This window comes from Vanessa atalanta, chromosome 6, assembly GCF_905147765.1.
Source record: "Vanessa atalanta chromosome 6, ilVanAtal1.2, whole genome shotgun sequence".
NCBI lineage: Eukaryota > Metazoa > Arthropoda > Insecta > Lepidoptera > Nymphalidae > Vanessa > Vanessa atalanta.
The window spans coordinates 6,873,904-6,894,590 of record NC_061876.1 but is presented as its reverse complement, the minus strand read 5'-3'; the positions used below and the strand labels follow the sequence as shown (position 1 = coordinate 6,894,590).

The following is a 20,687-nucleotide window of genomic DNA, read 5'->3' as shown; positions in this document are numbered from 1 at the left end:
ATATTTAAAATTACAAAAGTTCCTTAAATAACAAATGTGCATTAAGTATATTGAATCGTACCTTTAATCGGGAAACATCTAGTGAAGGGGTTTCCAGTCAATCCAGGTTTGCATACACAAATTGGACTATGATTAATAACATTACAATTCGCATTATCTCCGCAACTTCCTATGCAAGGATCTGAGCATTTTTGGTCTATACAAGCTAAATTCGGTGGACATTCGGAACTTACAATACATTCTGGGCGACAATTTGGTGGTGAACCAACAAAAGAAGGTAAGCAAGAACAAACAGCTTGTCTTTTTATTTCTTTACATTGACTATTTGCTCCACATGGTGATGGATTGCACGGGTTACTCTCTACAATTTGCGCTGAAAGTTAAAAAAAAAACATTCATATTGCTTTTTGGAAATGCTGTTCAGAAAAATATTAATATTAGTGTTGCAAGGAGATTTGACAAAGCTAATTTTAATCCAAATTTGGACAAAGTTCATATTACGTTAAGATAAATATAGCAAAATAAATTACATTGATTTATACCGTAGCTTTGAAAATATTTACATATTGATTCTTATTGTATTATGGATACTTCATAAGGGTATGAAAAATTATACTTACGTTCTTGTATTACGTTACAATGATTAAATGGATTTCCAGTATAACTTGTTTGACATATACAATTTGGCATATGGTTATTGACTTGACAAAAAGCATTAGTTCCACAAGTACCAGGGCATGGATCGATACATTTCAAACGGGAACAAGCCTTATTTAGAGGACAATCAGAGTTTACAACACATTCCGGTCGGCATCCTTCGTATGGATTTCCAAGATATCCCTCTAGGCATTGGCAAGCACCTACACCTCTTTGCTCTTTACATACAGCATTCGAGCCACATGGACTTGGGCTGCACGGATTCAAAATTTCATTCGGCACAAGAGCTATAGGGTTACATTGTGAAAAAGGGTCACCAGTGTAGCCAATTTGACATATGCACATTGGTGAATGACTTACTACTCTACATTCCGTATTTGTTCCACAACTATTTACGCAAGGATCGGCGCACTTATTATTTAAACAAGCTAAATTGTAGTCACATTCACTGTTACTGATACATTCTGGTCTACAATTTGGTGGAGTTCCCCGATATCCAGTTAAACAAGCACATACAGGACCTGCTCCACTTATTCTACACGTTGAATGTGAACCGCAGGGAGAAGGGTCACAAGGGTCAACTTGCACTATTGCTTGCACTAAAATATAAAAAATACAATTTAAAAATTAAAAGACACGGTTATATTTTTATAAGTTGTAGCTCTACTTACCAATTATTGAGCACTTTATAAATGGATCACCCGTGAACGACGATGGACATGAGCAGATTGGATTATGGTTTATAACGTCACACACCGCTGCAACCCCACAAGCTCCAATACAAGGATCTACACATTTTTGATTTTGGCAAGCCTCTTTTAAGGAACATTCAAGACTAACCACACATTCGGGTCTACATGTTGGTGGACTACTACGATATCCAGGTAGGCACGAACAAGCCGCTTGACCGTGTGACTGATGGCACTGACTATTGGGGCCACATGGTGATGGATTACATGGATTAACGTTAATTACTAGAATGAAACAATAATATATCAATAATGTTTTTGCTTTTGAATACCATTAAATTAGTTTAACTGTAATACGATAGGTAGTATACCTGAAACTGGTCGACATTCAACAAAGGCATTGCCACTCATACCCTTTGGGCAAGTGCACATAGGAATATGATTATTCACATCGCAAATGGCATTTACCCCGCAAGTTCCAATACATGGATTCACACATTTGTTATTTTGGCAGCCTTTCTCTTGAGGGCAATCTGAATTATATACACATTCTGGGCGACAACCAAGGTATGGATCGCCATGATAACCTATTAAGCAGGAACAGACAGCATCTTGACATCTTGTATTAGGCCCACACGGGCTTGGATTGCAAAGATCAATCGGTTTCGTTTGTGCTAGATCTGAACAATATGATTTTTAATAATTAGTATTTTAATAATATATAAACTTAAAATCAAATATCCAATATATGTATAGAATAATTACCTTCTAGTGGTGTTTGTTTACATTCATGGAATGGGTCACCAGTAAATCCTTCTGAACATAAACATACTGGTATATGATTATGAACAAAGCAATTTGCATAAATTCCACATGCACCTTCACAAGGATTTCGACATTTTTCTGCTACGCATGCTTGGTTGCTTTGACAATCAGAGTGTATGACACATTCAGGTTTACAAAAGGGTGGTGAACCCATGTAAGACGGCAGACATGAACACGATGCTAATCCATTATTATTTCGACATTCGGCGTATAGACCACAGGGCGATGGAATACAAGGATCCGTTGATGTGGTAGTATCAAATACTTCTAAAAATATTTTATTATTTAATATACATTTGTATATATATCAAATCTCATATCTTTAATAATATATGACTTACGCATTATTTGTGCACACATTGTGAAAGGATTTCCGGAGTATCCTGGACGACATGAACACACGGGGCTGTGATTTATAACTTTACAGTCAGCGTTTTTACCGCATGGTTTAGGGCAAGGATTAATACATCTATTGTTGACGCATGCTCTGTTTGACTTACATTCAGAATTAACTATACATTCAGGTTTACAATTTGGTGGTACACCGATATAGTTGTTCAAACATGAACAAACTGGTTGATTATTTAATACTTTGCAAACAGCATTCGGTCCACAAGGCGATGGATTGCAAACATTAATCACTGATACATCGTTATCTAAAAAAAATAATAAATTATTAAGAGAGAATTAAGTAATACGTCAGTTTTGTTAGTTATATAAGTTATATTTTAACAATATTTATAGTTTGGATTACTTACCACGCGAAATAGTACACATCGATAAGGGATTTCCAGTGTAACCATATTTACAGTTACAGGTAGGTTTATGATTGGCAACGTAACAATCGGCATTATAACCACAAACTCCAGGGCAAGGATCAACACATTTGTTTCTATTACATGCTAAGGCCAAAGGACAATCAGAATCGACTAAGCATTCAGGCCTGCAACCTTGGTATGGGTCACCAAAATAATCCGGTAGACATGTGCATGATCCTGCATTTCCTTGTACTTTACAATCAGCATTTGCACCGCAAGGCGATGGATCACATGGATTAAGATATTCAAATTTTGATGGAACTGAAATATTAATTTAATTACATGAATACACTTACCCAGATTTATTCAGTCACCGTAGAAGCACTTACTTCTTCCTAAGCGTTAGTCGAAGCTTGTTGGGCTCGGCGACATTTAGTGACCTCTCTAATCCGATGACAGCGTTTCTATTTAGCCGCCCATCAAAAAGCGGCCGTCTCAGTGAACGGCCTAAGCTTACTGTAAGTGCTTTGTTATCTCCGCGTGCTCCAATCAAATAAGCAAGGCATTAATTTCACAAAATAAGTTATTATATAATTTGTTACGTCCCTTATGTTCTGAAAGCACTTAAGAAATCTAAACGATTAGAAAAATATCCTAACCCTCCATTTCCGAATGTTTATGTTTTATTTCCAAGCATATAAATGAGCATTGCATTGATGATTTTGCCCATAAACTGATCAGCGGGCATGGTCGCCAACCAGCTACCGAGGCTAAACATCCATACAATTCCATTTCAAATTAGTAAACCGTGTAAGGCGTGACCGAAAACAATATTTTTAAGCACACAATTTATAGCGTGTAATCACGCTTTGCAAAGCTGGATGGTTAACAGCATTTTTATCTTTACCATGGTTTCGTAATGTTAATGATTTTTAACTTTAACACAAATTACCTTCTAAATAATATATTTCTTATAATTATATCTGTTCATTTCGCTTTACATCTTTTACAACAATTTATGGTTATCAAAACATTTAAAAAAACATTTGTTTTCAAAGTCTTACCTTTTGTTCGCGAACAACCTTGGAAAGGATCACCTTCGAAACCCAATTCACAAGCACAAGTTGCACGGTGATCTACCACGGTGCATGTTGCACCGGGACCGCAAGCATCTACGCAGGGATTTTTGCACTTCTGACCAACGCACGCAAGGACAGCAGGACATTCAGCACTTATTGTGCATTCGGGACGGCAATTTGGTGGAGACCCAATATAGTTTGGTTGGCAACTACAGGCAGGCATGTCTCCAGTTTTAATGCATATGGAGTTTGGTCCACAAGGAGAAGGCTCACAAGGGTCAATCGGAGCCAATGGTGGTGCTGAAACATTACAAAAAGTTATAATTATGAATATTATTTTATTCGTTTTCGTTTATTATATATTGTAGTTATCTTTACCTGGAGAGGGGTAGCAATAAGTAAATGGATCGCCTGTGAATCCATCATTACATGTACAGATAGGACTGTGTGCGATAACTTGGCAACGAGCACCGCGGCCACATGCACCTTCACACGGATCGCGGCATCGGCGGTCCACGCAGGCCATTTGGAGCTTACATTCAGAGCTTACTAAGCATTCGGGTCGACATGATGGTGGAGAACCAATATGTCCAGCTCTGCAAGAACATGCTGCTGCACCGTTCACACTCACTGTACATTCGCTGTAAGGTCCGCATGGTGATGGACTGCATGGTGATTTTGGGTTTTCTGTAATTTAAGTATAAATTTTATTTTTATTAATAGTTAAATAAATTTAAGATTGATTTTATTTCAGTTAATGTAATTATTTATTAAATAATAATTAATTTGTAATTTGGTATGTATGATAATAACCAAATCCGCTTTTTGGCAAGCAAAAAATAATAATAAAGCTATAATTAGGTATATCAAAGCTTTTTTATCATGTTTCCGTCGTTATAGTCTTAAGATTTAATCTTAATACTATAGGTGAATAACTGGTAATTCTTTTGGTATTATTAATAATTTACAAGCGTCTTTGTCGATCACGACAATGGGTACAATGAAAGATAGTTTGTTTAAATAAAGTTTAAGAATAAATACGAAAAATGTTGTAATGAAATCAGTATCGCGCCAATAGTCACACAAGTATCGTACTAAAAAAATTTTTCAATCCCTATTTTTTAAGTGCCTGAATTATTAGTAAACCTTACCGTGTTTAACTATTTCTGTACAAAATGTGAATGGATCTCCTGATGTATTTGGTGGGCAGGTGCATGATGGTATGTGGTTGTAAACAGAACAAGTTGCTCCAGTACCACAAGCACCTGGACACGGATCCACACATTTTCCACCTTGACAAGCACGAGTTGGGGAACATTCGCCATTCGTAGAGCATTCTAGTCGACATCCCGTGTAAGGATCACCGAAATAGCCGATGGCACACGTACATGCTCCTGCCTCGCATACAGCATTGCTACCGCATGGTGATGGATTACATGGATCTGATGCCGGAGTAGGTGTTACTGTAAAAGATAAATCATTAAATTTTATCATATTTTTCAATCTATCTTAATCTAAGCCTAATCGATAATATATAAATGAATGTATACCTTTGAAAGTATCATAAACAAATTAACAGCATTTTTTAATAAGCTTACCTAATATTTCTGAGCACTGAATAAATGGATCACCAGAGAAACCCAATGGACAACTGCAGATTGGTATGTGATCTTGAACTCGGCAATCTGCTTTAAAACCACAAGAGCCTTCACAAGGATTTCTACATTTTTCTGCAATACATGCTTGCTGTGATGGACAATCAGTATTTACGAGGCACTCTGGACGACAGTTTGGAGGAGCTCCGATATAACCAATCACACAAGAACACGATGGATTACCATTTAACGATCGGCATTCGCTGTACGGTCCGCAAGGACTTGGTTGACATGGTTGTATAGGCGTTTCTTTTTCAACTATTGAATATTGTACCTCGCGACACATAGTAAATGGATCACCAGTTGTTCCGGCGGGACAACTACATAAAGGACTGTGATTGACAACTTGACAATGTGCACTTAGTCCACAAGTTCCTCTACAAGGGTCGGCACATTTTAATTTATGACAAGCTCGATCTGATGGACATTCACTACTAACAGTACATTCGGGTCGACAGTCGGGAGGAGCGCCTCTATATTCCGGAAGGCATTCACATGATGCTAATTCGCCGTTCTCTCTACATATACTATTTGGACCACAAGGTGAAGGTTGACACGGTCTTATGTCATGTATAATTTCTTTTTTGACGCATTGTACAAATGGATTTCCTGTATAGTCCTTCACACAAGCACATGTTGGAACATGATTCACGACTGTACATTCTGCAAATGTTCCACATATTCCTGGACATGGATCTGAGCATTTATTTCTTATGCAGGCTTTATCAGCCGAACAATCTGAACTTAGAACGCATTCAGGTCGACAACCTTCATATGGATTTCCTTGGTATCCTTCCAGACAAGAGCATGCCCCAGCGCCATCTCTTTGACTACATACTGCATTAGCTCCACAGGGAGATGGGTCACATGGTGTGATAATATTTTCTGCAATAAAAGTAAAATTAAATAAAAAAATGCTACTATTTATAGAACTAGTAATTACTTTTAATACGATTGTTACTTTTGATTAATATATTTACCTTCTAAAGGCACACACTGCAAGAAAGGATTTCCAGTATATTTGTCTTTGCAGAGACAAGAAACAGTATGGCTTACAATAATACAATCTGCATTGACGCCACAAGAGCCAGGGCAAGGATCTATACATTTATTTCTTATACACGCTTGATTAGAAGGACAGTCAGGATTAATGACACATTCTGGTCTACAATTTGGTGGTTGCCCAACATAATCATCTGCGCATCGACAATTAGCTTTGCCATTTCGTTCCATACATAGAGCATTCGGTCCACATGGTGAAGGATTACAAGCATCTACTGGGTCGGGTAGCATAGCAACAATATCATAACAACTTTTGAATGGATCACCTGTTTGACCTGAATTACAACTACAAATAGGACTATGATTTATAACTTCGCAACGTGCTGATATTCCACAAGCATTGATACAAGGGTTAATGCACTTTTGATTAACGCATGCTTTGGTTGAAGGACATTCAGAACTGACGACACATTCTGGTCTACATGCTGGAGGCGAGCCTGTAAAACCCTCTATGCAAGCACAAACTGCCGTGTTTTCCTTTGTTCTACATATGCTATTTGGTCCGCATGGAGATGGGTGACATGGATCTTTCGGCAAAGCTTTTTCTTTTTCCATAGGTTGACAATGTATAAATGGATTACCAGTATAATCAGTCATGCAAGAACAACTCGGTATATGGTTTATTACATCACATTTAGCATTTTGACCGCAGACTCCAGGGCACGGATCTAGGCATTTATTTCTGAAACAAGCTTTGTCTCTTGGACATTCTTGACTACCGGTACATTCTGGTCTACATGATTCATATGGATTTCCACTATAATTAGGTAAACATGTGCAAAAACCATTATCACACTGTGCATTTGGCCCACAAGGAGAAGGGTTGCAAGGATCCGATGGAACTGGTGTCGTAGGAGCTGTAATTGTTTTTATTATTAATCGATGATCAGAAGCCAACTAAACAAATTTTAATAAAATATACCAAACCTTCAGTTATTTGTGTACACCTAGAGAATGGATCTCCAGTATATCCTTCATTACAAACACATACGGCTACATGATTTAGAACGTGACAATTCGCTTCAACTCCACATGAACCAGGACAAGGGTCTTCACACTTTTGTCTTACACAAGCTAAAGATGCAGGACACTCAGAATTTATTGCACATTCTGGTCTACAAGATGGTGGGGACCCTATGTATCCTGGTAAGCAAGAACACGCCGGCCCACTAGCTAATAGTTGACAACGTGAGTGTGGACCACAAGGTGATGGTGTACATGATGGTTGTTGCTCGGGTTTCGGTGGAATTGCTGTAAATGTTTTTATTATTAATTTCAAAATATCATCCGCGTAATAAAATCATTATTAAACAAGTAAGGAAAACCTACTGTAACATTGTGTAAATGGATCTCCTGTCATGCCTGCTGGACATGTGCATATAGGATTATGATTTTTTACAAGGCAATGAGCTCGGAGGCCACAAGTATTTGGACAGGGGTCGTCACATTTTTGATTGATACAAGCTTTCGATGTGTCACATTCACTATTTACAACACATTGAGGTCGGCATGCTGGTGGCGATCCAATATAGTTTGGTAAACAAGAACAAACAGCTTGCATGTTGACCTGTCTACATTGACTATTAGGACCACAGGGTGTAGGTTCACAGGGATTCTGTACTGGTGTAGCTAAAAATGAAAAATTATTAGTTTCTTCTTTTGATTCTATGCTAAACATTATTAATTAAAATATTGGGAAACACTTACGTTCTAGGACTATTTCTCTACATTGGAAGAATGGATCTCCAGTGAATCCAAGTGGGCAAGAGCAAATAGGAACATGATTTTCGACGGTACATTGAGCTAATTGACCACACGTTCTAGGACATGGGTCTATACATTTAAATCGTGTGCAGGCTAAGTTATAAGCACAATCATCATTATTTTCACATTCTCTTCGACAACCATTTGAGCCGTATGGATCACCTTCGTAACCTTCAGAGCAAAAACAGGCACCTGCACCGTTATACTCACGACATTCTGCGTTAGGTCCGCAAGGGGAGGGGGTACAGGGACTGGACGTTGGTGTCATCTCGGTAGCTAAAAATAATTGTAACAAACATATATTCTAACAAAAAATACTCTAAAATTATAAATATATATTTACAGGGTGACTTCGTAATCTTTTCCAAAATAATAAATAAAGAAAAAAAAATACTAATTCTAAGACATCCATGGTTTAAAAAAAAGTTTAGATTAAGATTAAACATACATGTACTTATGTCTCACAGAATACTCTCGATCAAAAGACAAACAAAATACCCAAAGAGCACTCAATAAGACTGTTCGGAATGGAAAGAACTCTATACCAAACAAAATTGTTACTAGAACATTCGATTATGTTAAATTTTAATTATTATATATAAATAAATAAAGTATCTAGTGAATTCCACAATCCGCATACTTATTCGAAACAGCTAAAAGTTTATATCTACTAACCATTTTTTTATTTGAACATAATTTACAGATTCATGATAAGACAAGTTTTCTAGTGCATAATAATTTTTTAGTAAAATTATAATGCAGTAAAAATATATATAAATGTGTAATGAAAAATAACTAAGTCGATAAATTCAAAACGAGAAACCATGTCACAAAATTTAAGGTCGGAGTGGGATTTGAGCCCACACTGATAACTGATGATGTATGTAATCGTGAGAGCGATTTTTACCCTGATCTAATCATTGAAACGCGATTTGAGGTACTGTCTCTGTCTCGTTGCGTATGGTCTTATCCATGATGGCGGCACTCTTTTGATTTATAATTTAGACACTATTTTTTATATTACTATTGTAAACTTTTATTCGTTTTATTATAATCCCAATGAACCTAGTATCACAAAAAAACTCTTGTTTAGGGTGATAATAATTTCTAAATCGGCTTATTTTTAAATTACAAGAATAAATACAAAAAAAAATAATTAAAATCATACATACATGATATGATTAGTTGCGTGCAAGATATAAAGGCATCTCCGGTGAATCCTTGTTGACATGTGCACATTGGTTTATGATTTACTGTTAAACAAAGTGTATTTGATCCACACGTCCCTTGACAAGGATCTTTACAACGTTCATTTTGACAAGCAGCATTACTTGGACATTCTGCATCAATTGTACATTCGGGTCTGCAGTTGGGAACTCGGCCTATATAGTTAGGTAGACAAGAACAGGCAGCTTGGTCTCCAATAACGCGGCACTCAGAATTTGGTCCACAAGGTGAAGGAACACATGGATTTGTTGGCACTGTTCCTAAAATATTTTTACCTTGTAATTTCAACGGCATTATAATATAACATAGAATAAAATTCATGTTGCTGTCTTTTTAAGACATTATTAAAATGGTTTATTTAAAATAACTTACTTTCTTCGGGGCTACATTTAGTAAACGGATCTCCCGTAAATCCTGATGTACAACTGCAAATAGGATTATGCGTAACAACTTGACAGCGAGCATTTAGCCCACATGTGTTTGGACAAGGATCTATGCATTTCTTATTAACACACGCTTTATCTTGTGGACACTCAGAGCTGACTATGCATTCGGGCCTGCATGAGGGCGGAGTTCCTATATAACCAATGTCACACGTGCAGACGCTATGACCATTCACTGCACGACATAGACTGTTGGGTCCGCATGGTGAAGGTTGACAAGGATCTAGCTGTTTTTCGTCTATACCTGAGATAGCTAAAATTAAAAGGTTTATTTAGTATAAATACAAAGAAATCCCTTCAATGTCTGATGTCTGATATTCAAAGAATATTTTTTACTAAGACGTACCTTTACCTATGATTTAGTACCGGGATAGTTTTAACAGTTAGCGTACTCGGGTTAAAGATGAATTATATATACGCTACTTATTATATACTTTTATTATATGTATAACTAAAAATACTCACGTTCTAATTCACACTTTGTTAATGGATTTCCTGAATATCCGTAAAGACAGGTACACGTCGGTGAGTGGTTTACAGTTCTACATTCAGCATTCATTCCACAAGATCCCGGACACGGATCTTTACATCTATTATTAGAACAGGCTTTATTGCGATCACAATCGGAATTAGAAACACATTCTGGGCGACAGCCTGTATATGGGTCTCCAAAATATTCTGGCAAGCAGGAGCAAGATCCAACTCCATTTCGTTCCTTACATAGCGCGTTAGCACCACATGGTGATGGATTGCATGGATTCGGTGGCGGCTCTGATGTATCTGGTATATATAAATTAGTTAGTATAATTTGTAATGTGTGCATGAAAGGTACAGGTCAAAATGAAAAACACAATTCCTATAACTTACATTCAATATATGAACATCCACTGAATGGATCACCTGTGTGTCCCGGCAAACAATTACATAATGCTACATGATTCGCTACAGTACATTCGGCGTTAAAGCCGCAAGAACCAGGACAAGGATCTACACATTTTTCATTTTGGCATGCAAGATTACCAGAGCATTCAGCATTGATAGAACATTCAGGTCTACAGTTGGGTGCAATACCAATGAAATTTGGTAAGCAAGAACATGCAGGCGCTTCTCCGACTACTTTACATTGAGAATATGGACCGCATGGTGATGGTATACATGGATTTCCTTTAGGTCCCAAAAAGATAGGCTCTAAGAAAGAAAGTATAATAAATTAAGAAAATATAGAAAAAGAAAAAAGTTCAGAAATAAAAGAAACATAGAAAGTACAATAATAAAATCATGCAAACTTGAGGTTATTAAAAATAAAATATTCAATTATATATCAAACACATTTTTTTTTTTATATCAATTATATTTATTTTTTTGTTTTTTAGTATGGTGATCGTAATATTCTTACTTGGCTCTAATTGACAAACTACGAATGGGTCACCAGTAAATCCTGCTTTACAAGTACAAATCGGATTATGGTTTATAGCTTGACATCGAGCATTAACTCCACAGGTACCCGGGCATGGATCTTTGCACTTTTGTTTTATACATGCTTGGTGCTGCGGACAGTCTGTACTAGTAACGCATTCAGGCCGGCAAGTTGGCGGTGATCCCACATAGCCCTCTTGACAAGAACAAACTCCGTGTCCATTAAATTCCTTACAATTACTATAGGGTCCACAGGGAGACGGCACGCAAGGATTGAGGTCTTGCTGTGAGGCTACAATATAATATTAGGTCAATATTCATCGTTATTTTATAAAACCCATAGTTTTAATTGATGTTGCTTACGTTGTCTTTGAGGATGACAGGATACCAGAGGATTGCCGTCGTAACCATCAATGCACAAGCAAATAGGATTGTGATGTGCAACATTGCATATTGCGTTTACTCCACATGCCCCTTGACAAGGATTTACACATTTATTGTTTGAGCAAGCTTGTTCTAACGGACAATCGTTGTTTGTGACGCATTCTGGACGACATCCAAGATACGGATCTCCTAAGTATCCCGGTAAACAAGTACAAGCACCGGCATTATTTTTTTCAGTACATTTCGCATTGGGTCCACACGGAGATGGATTACAGGGATTTGTTTCATCTTCACTTGGTATTGTCACTGTATATTTAAATATCATTTAATATTAAATAATAAATTACAATCGATTTTATGGTCGACAACCGTAACTTACCTATAAAATAACATCCTCTAAAAGGATCTCCAGTATAACTTTCTCGACAGTGACAAACTGCTTTATGTGCAATTACAATACAATTAGCATTGGATCCACATGAGCCATCGCATGGACTTAAACATTTTTCACTAATGCAAGCAAGATTGCTGGGACATTCTTCATCATGAATACATTCTGGGCGACAGTTAGGGGCCCTTCCAATATAACCTGATTTACAAGAACAAGCTGGAGTCTCTCCTACCACTCGACATTGCGAATTTGGTCCACATGGTGTGGGTATACAGGGATTACCAGACGGCTTTGATTCTGGTCCTAAAATAGTGAAGATTGTTTAAAAACGGACTCAAAAAGAAAAATTTTAATTTATGTATGTTTATTATTTTATTGCTTGGAAATGAATTTATCTTACTTTTTTCATAGGCACAATTGACAAATGGATCACCGATATAGTTCTGAGGGCAACTACATAAAGCATTATGATTGACGACTGTACATTTTGCGTTTGTACCGCACACTCCAATACACGGATCACTGCACTTTTTATTTATGCATGCTTTGTTTGGCATACAATCACTACTGACCATACACTCGGGGCGGCAATTGGGAGGGGAACCAAAATATTCTTCCTGGCATGAACAAATAGCGTGCACAGAGTTAGCGTGACAATGACTGTAAGGTCCACAAGGTGACGGTAAGCATGGATCAGTAGGTTTTTCAATAGGGCCTAAAAGAAAAAAAAAGGAGATCATATCTTAATTTACAGATATAATTAAGAAAATACCTTCATAAAATATATTAAAAAATATATTCTCACTTATGTAACAGGATGTGAATGGGTTTCCTTCGTAACCCAACAGACATGCACAAGCCGGAGCGTGATTATTCACACGACATTCTGCGTTCATACCACAAACTCCAGGACATGGATCTTTGCATTTATTATTTATACAAGCTCTATCTTTTGAACAGTCAGAGTTTAAAACACATTCTGGTCGGCACTCAATATAAGGATCGCCGTAATATTCAGGTAGACATGAACAAGAACCAATACCATGTCTTTCTTTGCAAACAGCGTTTACCCCACAAGGAGATAGAGAGCATGGACTTTCAAGATGTGGTTCGATAGCTAAAATAGTACAGAGTTATTATTATTTGTAAATATAATTTTAGACTATATTTTCTGTACTCAAACTATTTAAATTTCAACTTACTAGGAGCAATTGAACATCCAGAGAATGGGTCACCCGTATAGCCTCGGTCACAAGTACATATAGGTATATGTTTTACAACATTACATATTGCATGAAAACCACAAGAACCTGGACAAGGATCATTGCATTTTCCAGAAATACATGCCAAGTTACCTGGGCATTCAACACTCATTACGCATTCTGGTCGACAATTTGGTGGTTGTCCTATATAATTATTTAAACACGAACATACGGGGATTCCATTTAAATCACGGCATTGCGAATGTGGACCACAAGGATTAGGTAAACAGTTATCGATTGGAGTCATTTTTTCTGAAATTTAATTAATTTATATATAATGAGGATTATTGTGTTAAAACGTTTTTCTAATTAAAAACTGATAAACTTACTGTCTTCTAAGAAACACCTTACAAACGGATCGCCAGTATAATCACTTCCACAACTGCATATAGGATTGTGGTTCACAACTTGACATTCAGCGTTAATCCCACAAGTACCAGGACAAGGATCTTGACATTTATTATTTATACACGCTTTACTTGGGCGACAGTCGGAACTGACAATACATTCAGGTCGACAATTCGGTGGAGAACCAACACAAATATCAAGACACGTACAAACCGCGTGATCATTAAACGTACGACATTTACTGTAAGGGCCACAGGGCGAAGGGTGGCATGGATCTATCGGTTCCGGAAGAGCTGTATATAAGAAAAGATATAAAAGGTTGTACATAGAATGAAAATATAGTATAAGATAACCAAGAAAGAGAAAGAGTCTTACTTATAACAGGAGTGCATGCATGAAGAGGATTTCCATTATATCCAGATAAACAATAACATGAAGGTGCATGATTTGTGACTGTACATTCTGCGTTTTGTCCACATGTACCCGGGCAAGGATCTACACATTTATTATTAAAACATGTTCTGTCAATAGAACAGTCTGAATTCATAACACACTCAGGTCTACAGCCTAGATAAGGATCTCCGTAAAAGTCATTAATGCAAGTACACGCACCAGCACCATTTCGTTCTTTACAAATAGCATTAGATCCACAAGGTGATGGGTTGCAAGGATGTCGGGAAACCTCTTTAGGAGCTGAAATTCCGTTTAACAGATACATTTGATGATGTTTTTCTACAGTCTCATGCAGGAAAATTAAAGCTAACGTGCATATAATTTTAAATCAGGTTATATCAAATAAACTTACTTTTGAGGAGACTGCAGCCGGAGAACGGGTCTCCTGAAAAGCCATTGTCACACGAGCATATTGGCTGATGATTTTGTACCACACAACGGGTGTTAAATCCACAGGAACCGACGCATGGATTAACACAGGTGCCACTCAAGCAAGCAAGAGAAAGTGGGCAATCCTGGTTTATAAGACACTGAGGTCGGCAGGCAGGAGGAGCGCCTAGAGTACCTGGCTCACACGCACATACTGCCCTGCCTGTCTCGCTTCGACAAGTTGAATGCGGTCCGCATGGCGATGGCAAGCAAGGGTCTGGAGCTGGATGCATGATACCTAAGAAAAATTATATATTAATATATGATTGTTTATTTTTCATTTAATTTAAAGATAAGTAAAAAAAATAGTAAGATATTTCTTTTAACCCTGAAATCTCAATGGGTTTCTTTTTTAAATGGACAAAAATATATTCTTGAAAAAATTACTTACTTTTTTTGTAGCAGCGTATAAAGGGATCGCCTTCGGGAATATTTTCTGGACACATGCAAATCGGATTATGACTGACAACGTGGCAACGAGCATCTACACCGCAACTGTGAATGCAAGGATCTCTGCATTTTTGATTTATGCAAGCCTTCGTCGTAGGGCAGTCTGAGTTTACAGCACACTCAGGACGACAAGCAGGAGGAACGCCGAGATAACCGGCGCGACATGAGCACGCCGCTCGATTGCTGACCACGTGACAATCGCTGTTGGGGCCACAAGGTGAAGGTTCGCACGGATTGATAGGTGTAGCTGTAGCAAAAAAGAAAGGTTTATTTTTTCTTAACTGTACCAAAAATTAATAGGGTTTATTACGTTGTTACTCATGACTATAAAGGCTGTATGAAGTATATTTTGTAAGATTTTATAAGAAAATATTTATTGAATCACTTACGGACTGCATAAATTCGACGACAGGAAGAGAATGGGTCACCTTCATATCCTTTGAAACATGTGCAAACAGGAACATGGTTTGTAACAATACACTCTGCATTAACGCCGCATAAATCTTTACAAGGATCCCGGCAGTGGTTAGATAAACAAGCTAGATGATTTGGACAATCTGAATTAAGAGTACATTCTGGTCGACAACCGCCAGCATAAGGATTACCAATATTAGGTGGTATACATGAACATCTGGCGGCATTATTTGTTACAGTACAAACTGTGTTTTCACCACAAGGCGATGGATTGCAGGGGGAAGCAGTATCATCTTTTGATACTGCTATACATCCAATAAAGGCGTCACCTTTGTATCCTTCTAAGCAGCTACATAATGGAGTGTGGTTTACCACGTTGCATACAGCGTTGTTACCACAGGATCCTATACATGGATCAGCGCATTTTTCATTTATGCAAGCTCGATTTGGTGGGCACTCCTGGCTTATAATGCATTCTGGCCTACAATAAGGTGGTGATCCAGAATAATTTGGTTGACAAGAACATACAGGATGATTAGATTTTATTTCACAAACTGAATTGGGTCCGCATGGTGATGGTAAGCACGGATTTTTTTCATTAGGTCCGTTTTCGTTAAATGCTGTACAAACTGTGAAAGGATCTCCTGTTTCTCCCGGTCCACAACTACATATCGGATTGTGGTTAACTACAACGCAATGAGCACCTATGCCACAACTTCCATGACATGGATCGATACATCTTTGATTAACACAAGTTTCTTTTTGTGGGCAGTCAGAATTACTAACACATTCTGGTTGACACATTGGAGGAACACCACGGAAGCCTGGTAAACAGGAGCAGACTGCAAAACCAGATGGTGATACCAGACAACGACTACATGGTCCACAAGGTGATGGGTCGCATATAGATAACGTAGGTGTAGTTAAAGGATTATTTTGACATCGAATATAAGGGTCACCAGTCTGACCTGATGCACAATAGCAAACAGCATGATGATTTACAGTTTCACAAAGTGCACCGACTCCGCAAACATTTTCACAAGGATTTTCACACTTATTGTTTATACAAGCTAGTTTTGAGGTACAATCACTATTAACGACACATTCAGGTCTACACGAAAGATAAGGATTTCCAAAGAAACCAGGTAAACATTTACAAGTCAGAGCTTCATTCATATTTAGGCAAATAGCATTGGCTCCACAGCGAATATTGTCACAAGATTCTGTCAGCACGGCTGAAACAAGAAAGAAGAATAGTTGTGAATAAAGTAAATAATTAAATATGAAATTAAATACAAATACGCTTAGTTTTCTATCAACTTACGCTGTGTTGTAAATTTACAATGCTCATATGGATTTCCTTCAAAACCGTTTTTGCATTTACAAATCGGATCATGATTATATACTATTGTACATTCAGCATTAACACCGCATGAGCCAGGACATGGATCCACACATTTGTTTTTTAAACAGAATTTATTAAATGCACAGTCTGAATTTAAGACACACTCGGGTCTACATCCTGGGTTATTGATGGCGTTAGGACCAACGCACATATTACATACAGCAAATTTATCTCCGTATGTATCACAAAGAGAATTGGGATCACAAGGATTTGGTGCACATGGTTGAGCTGTCGTATTGTCTTGTGCAATAATTATGGCTGAAAGTATAATATTATGATTTAAATAAATATAAAAAAAGAAGATTATTTACTGAAGAGATTTGATGATGAAAATTTAAAAAATACATACGCCTGTATAAACATTGAACTAATGGATCTCCTATATATCCGTCAGGACACAAGCACGAAACTGTATGATCTGAACATAAACAAACTGCATTTATTCCACAGATATTACTTTGCAGACAAGGATCTGTACATTTTCGATTAATACAAGCCTCGTTAGGTGAGCAGTCTGAATTCATAAGGCATTCTGGTTTACATTCCTTGGTTGGATCTCCAGAAAAGTCCGGAAGACATGAACATAAAGCCTTATTGCCAACATCTTGACAAATCGCATTGATACCGCATTGTATTTTACTACAAGGGCTATTACTTTTTTGCTCTTCAGGTTCTAAGCAACAAACTAAAGGATTTCCTATCAATCCGTCTTCGCATACACAAACAGGATGATGTGATTCCACATGACACTCAGCGTTAAGACCACATACTCCTGGACATGGGTCACGACATGCGTAACCAATGCAAGCTTTGTCCAGTGAACATTCGTCATCAATTTCACATTCCCTGGAATGGCAGCCCTCCAAACTGTAAGGGTCACCAGTGCTTCCTTCCATACAAGTACATAGTGCTTGCCCATCATATTGAATATTGCACAGAGATTGAGGTCCACAAGGGTTTGGACTACAAGGGGTTTTTTGAGGTTGGCAGCCAATATAAGGATCTCCAATAAATCCAGCTCTACAGAAACACATTTCTCTGTTGTTACTGACGTAACAATCGGCATTTTCACCACAATTTCCAGGTTGGCAGAGAAAAGACACGGGCAACCCAGATTCATGATTACAAGATTTGTAGGCATTTCCTCTTGTGTTTTCTGGACAGTAACATGCGGGTGTCCTGTTTGGATCACAACGCGCTCCAAGGCCACAGGTATTAGGTTCACAAGGATTGCGTGTCTCGACACAGCCACGTACTGTATTTGGACTCTCTACGTAGCCTTGTAAGCAAGTGCATTTTGAAAAACCATTCGATAAAACTGTACATTGTGTATTAGGACCACAAGGAGAAGGATTACAAGGATTATTTGGTAGACGACAAGGTTGTCGAGGAGGGTTTCCTTCATAATTTGGAAGACAGAAACATGCTGGTTTATTATCTACAATTCTGCAACCAGTAAATGGTCCACATGGGTTAGGTTCACACTCATTACCTTCCGGAACTAAAACAAAACAATGGTAATAGTAAAGTTACATTCATAAATTACTTAAAATTTACAGGTTCCCAGAAAAACGTGTCAAAAATGATTATGTTTAATTTAGCGAAATGAAGTCCCTCAATAATTAAGAGAAAGAAAAACATATTTAAAGGGGTCGTAACTAATTATTTGTAAAATACTTACTACAATTCTTGAAAGGGTTGCCGGTAAGACCCTTAGGACAAAAGCAGATTGGATTGCCATTATCATTTTCGCAAAGTGCATTTATACCACATGGGTTTGGAGAACAAGGGTTCGACGGAGGTTCACAACTTAACATTGGGTTTCCAGTATAACCACCTAAGCATTTACAAGAAGCACGATGATTTAGAACGTCACAAATTGCATTTGTTCCACATCTACAAGGCGACTCGCATTTTCCATTAATACACGCCTCTGAATTTGAACATTCATTATCAGATCGACAACCTTGAACTGAAAGATCAAACTAGTATTTATATGCACATTAACTACTTCATATATCAATATATTATAAATATTAATGAGTATATTATTATTTCAAAGTTTTTTTAAATTACTTGAAATGGAAGTAAAACGTAAAATGGTAATAATAATAGCGCCTCCAAAAACTACGAATTAATGAAAAACTTGCATGGTTATTAAATTACAGTTTTTTTATAGAATAGGCAAATGGGCCCGGTAGATATAAGCAATATTCACCGTTGCTTAGATCACCAAAACTTCAGTTTGTGCGATTAAAATATGAAAGTATTTCAAAGAACTATGCTCACCTTGATAGCATTCTAGGAATGGATTACCAGTAAAGCCTGCAAAACATTCACATTGTATTCCATGATTTGCAGGGAAGCATTCAGCATTATCTCCACACTTATTTACGGCACACGGATTAATACAAACTCTGTTTAACCTATCACATAGCAATTCTGGTGGACAATCTTCGTTATATTGACATACTGCATGAGAGTCAACAACTAGAACAAAATATTTAATGAATAATGAAATTCCACAGTGCCATATAATTTAATCAAGATTTAATTTATACATTGACTTACCCGGTACGCATCCAATATATCCGTTTCCTTGATATCCTTCTGCACAACTACAATCTGAGCCATGGTTTGTATTTATACAGACTGCATTTTGTGCACATGGGTTGTGTATGGAACATGGATATTGACATGCACTATTTATACAAGCTTCAGTCAAATGACAATCTTCATTTCGAGTGCAACCAGCTGAGTAAAAGTGAAAAGTATAATGTATAATACAAATTCGTGCAATATTTAATATTAATATATTTTACATATTATTATTTGTTATATACAATAGGTAATTAATTTCATGTACCTTTGTTTTGGGTAGGTTTAGTATATTACAAAAAAAAACAACGTTATATTAGCCCTAACACTTACATGTGGTGGGTGAGCATTTAACAGCTGGATCACCATCATATCCTGCCGGACAGGAGCACATTGGCCTTTGTTTAACCGGATGACATTTGGCTTCAATACCACAAACATTGTCAAATTCGCAAGGATTTTGACATAGTCCCATAAAGCAGGCTTCTGTTTCTATACAGTCTCGATCAGAATGACAAGGTTCTGGTGTTTTGAGTGTCCCGGGTGATTCTATTATATTATACGTTAAATATGAAATTAGTATGTTATATTCGATTGTTATAAATTAGTTTATGTACAAGGTATGTCAATTAAAATAGAACTTTACATTTGTCCGATAAAACAACCGTAATACTGTTGTCATATTAAAAAAATATATTTCTTAAAATGACCCTTACAGATACCTAACAAAATTATAATGAAGATTATTGATGTCATTTCTACCATACCTTTCCCACAGTAGTGTTCGGCTGCATCATTGCAAGCACAAACAGCGTCATGGTTCACAACTTTACAGGAAGCACTCTTTGAACACGGGTTTCGCACTTCACATGGGTTCTGGCAAACTCCAACAAAGCAGAACTTGTCGGTGGGACAGTGAATGTTTGATTTACATTGATTGTTAATTTGAATGTCAGTTACAGTCTCAGTCACAGTCAA

General features: G+C 37.2%; 1 protein-coding gene across 1 annotated transcript in view; it reads right to left on the bottom strand.

Moving 5' to 3' along the window:
* LOC125064788 overlaps window positions 1-20,687 on the bottom strand; it is a 98,445-nt gene that overhangs the window by 40,235 nt on the left and 37,523 nt on the right. The window contains exons 28-63 of the mRNA XM_047672014.1: window positions 20,043-20,258; window positions 19,683-19,865; window positions 19,401-19,601; window positions 18,793-19,083; window positions 17,461-18,612; window positions 17,031-17,369; window positions 15,682-16,941; window positions 15,234-15,539; window positions 14,766-15,080; window positions 14,336-14,653; window positions 13,942-14,253; window positions 13,553-13,864; window positions 13,156-13,467; window positions 12,751-13,065; window positions 12,339-12,653; window positions 11,939-12,265; window positions 11,556-11,867; window positions 11,027-11,347; window positions 10,625-10,939; window positions 10,089-10,412; window positions 9,662-9,976; window positions 8,433-8,765; window positions 8,055-8,354; window positions 7,653-7,976; window positions 6,644-7,582; window positions 5,607-6,548; window positions 5,160-5,471; window positions 4,387-4,695; window positions 3,994-4,308; window positions 2,930-3,250; window positions 2,513-2,827; window positions 2,112-2,438; window positions 1,718-2,026; window positions 1,329-1,631; window positions 621-1,256; window positions 62-373 (exon numbers count right to left, since the gene is read on the bottom strand). Of these exons, the coding sequence (XP_047527970.1) occupies window positions 62-373; window positions 621-1,256; window positions 1,329-1,631; window positions 1,718-2,026; window positions 2,112-2,438; window positions 2,513-2,827; window positions 2,930-3,250; window positions 3,994-4,308; window positions 4,387-4,695; window positions 5,160-5,471; window positions 5,607-6,548; window positions 6,644-7,582; window positions 7,653-7,976; window positions 8,055-8,354; window positions 8,433-8,765; window positions 9,662-9,976; window positions 10,089-10,412; window positions 10,625-10,939; window positions 11,027-11,347; window positions 11,556-11,867; window positions 11,939-12,265; window positions 12,339-12,653; window positions 12,751-13,065; window positions 13,156-13,467; window positions 13,553-13,864; window positions 13,942-14,253; window positions 14,336-14,653; window positions 14,766-15,080; window positions 15,234-15,539; window positions 15,682-16,941; window positions 17,031-17,369; window positions 17,461-18,612; window positions 18,793-19,083; window positions 19,401-19,601; window positions 19,683-19,865; window positions 20,043-20,258 (14,358 nt within the window). The remainder of the gene's footprint in view (window positions 1-61; window positions 374-620; window positions 1,257-1,328; window positions 1,632-1,717; window positions 2,027-2,111; window positions 2,439-2,512; window positions 2,828-2,929; window positions 3,251-3,993; window positions 4,309-4,386; window positions 4,696-5,159; window positions 5,472-5,606; window positions 6,549-6,643; window positions 7,583-7,652; window positions 7,977-8,054; window positions 8,355-8,432; window positions 8,766-9,661; window positions 9,977-10,088; window positions 10,413-10,624; window positions 10,940-11,026; window positions 11,348-11,555; window positions 11,868-11,938; window positions 12,266-12,338; window positions 12,654-12,750; window positions 13,066-13,155; window positions 13,468-13,552; window positions 13,865-13,941; window positions 14,254-14,335; window positions 14,654-14,765; window positions 15,081-15,233; window positions 15,540-15,681; window positions 16,942-17,030; window positions 17,370-17,460; window positions 18,613-18,792; window positions 19,084-19,400; window positions 19,602-19,682; window positions 19,866-20,042; window positions 20,259-20,687) is intronic.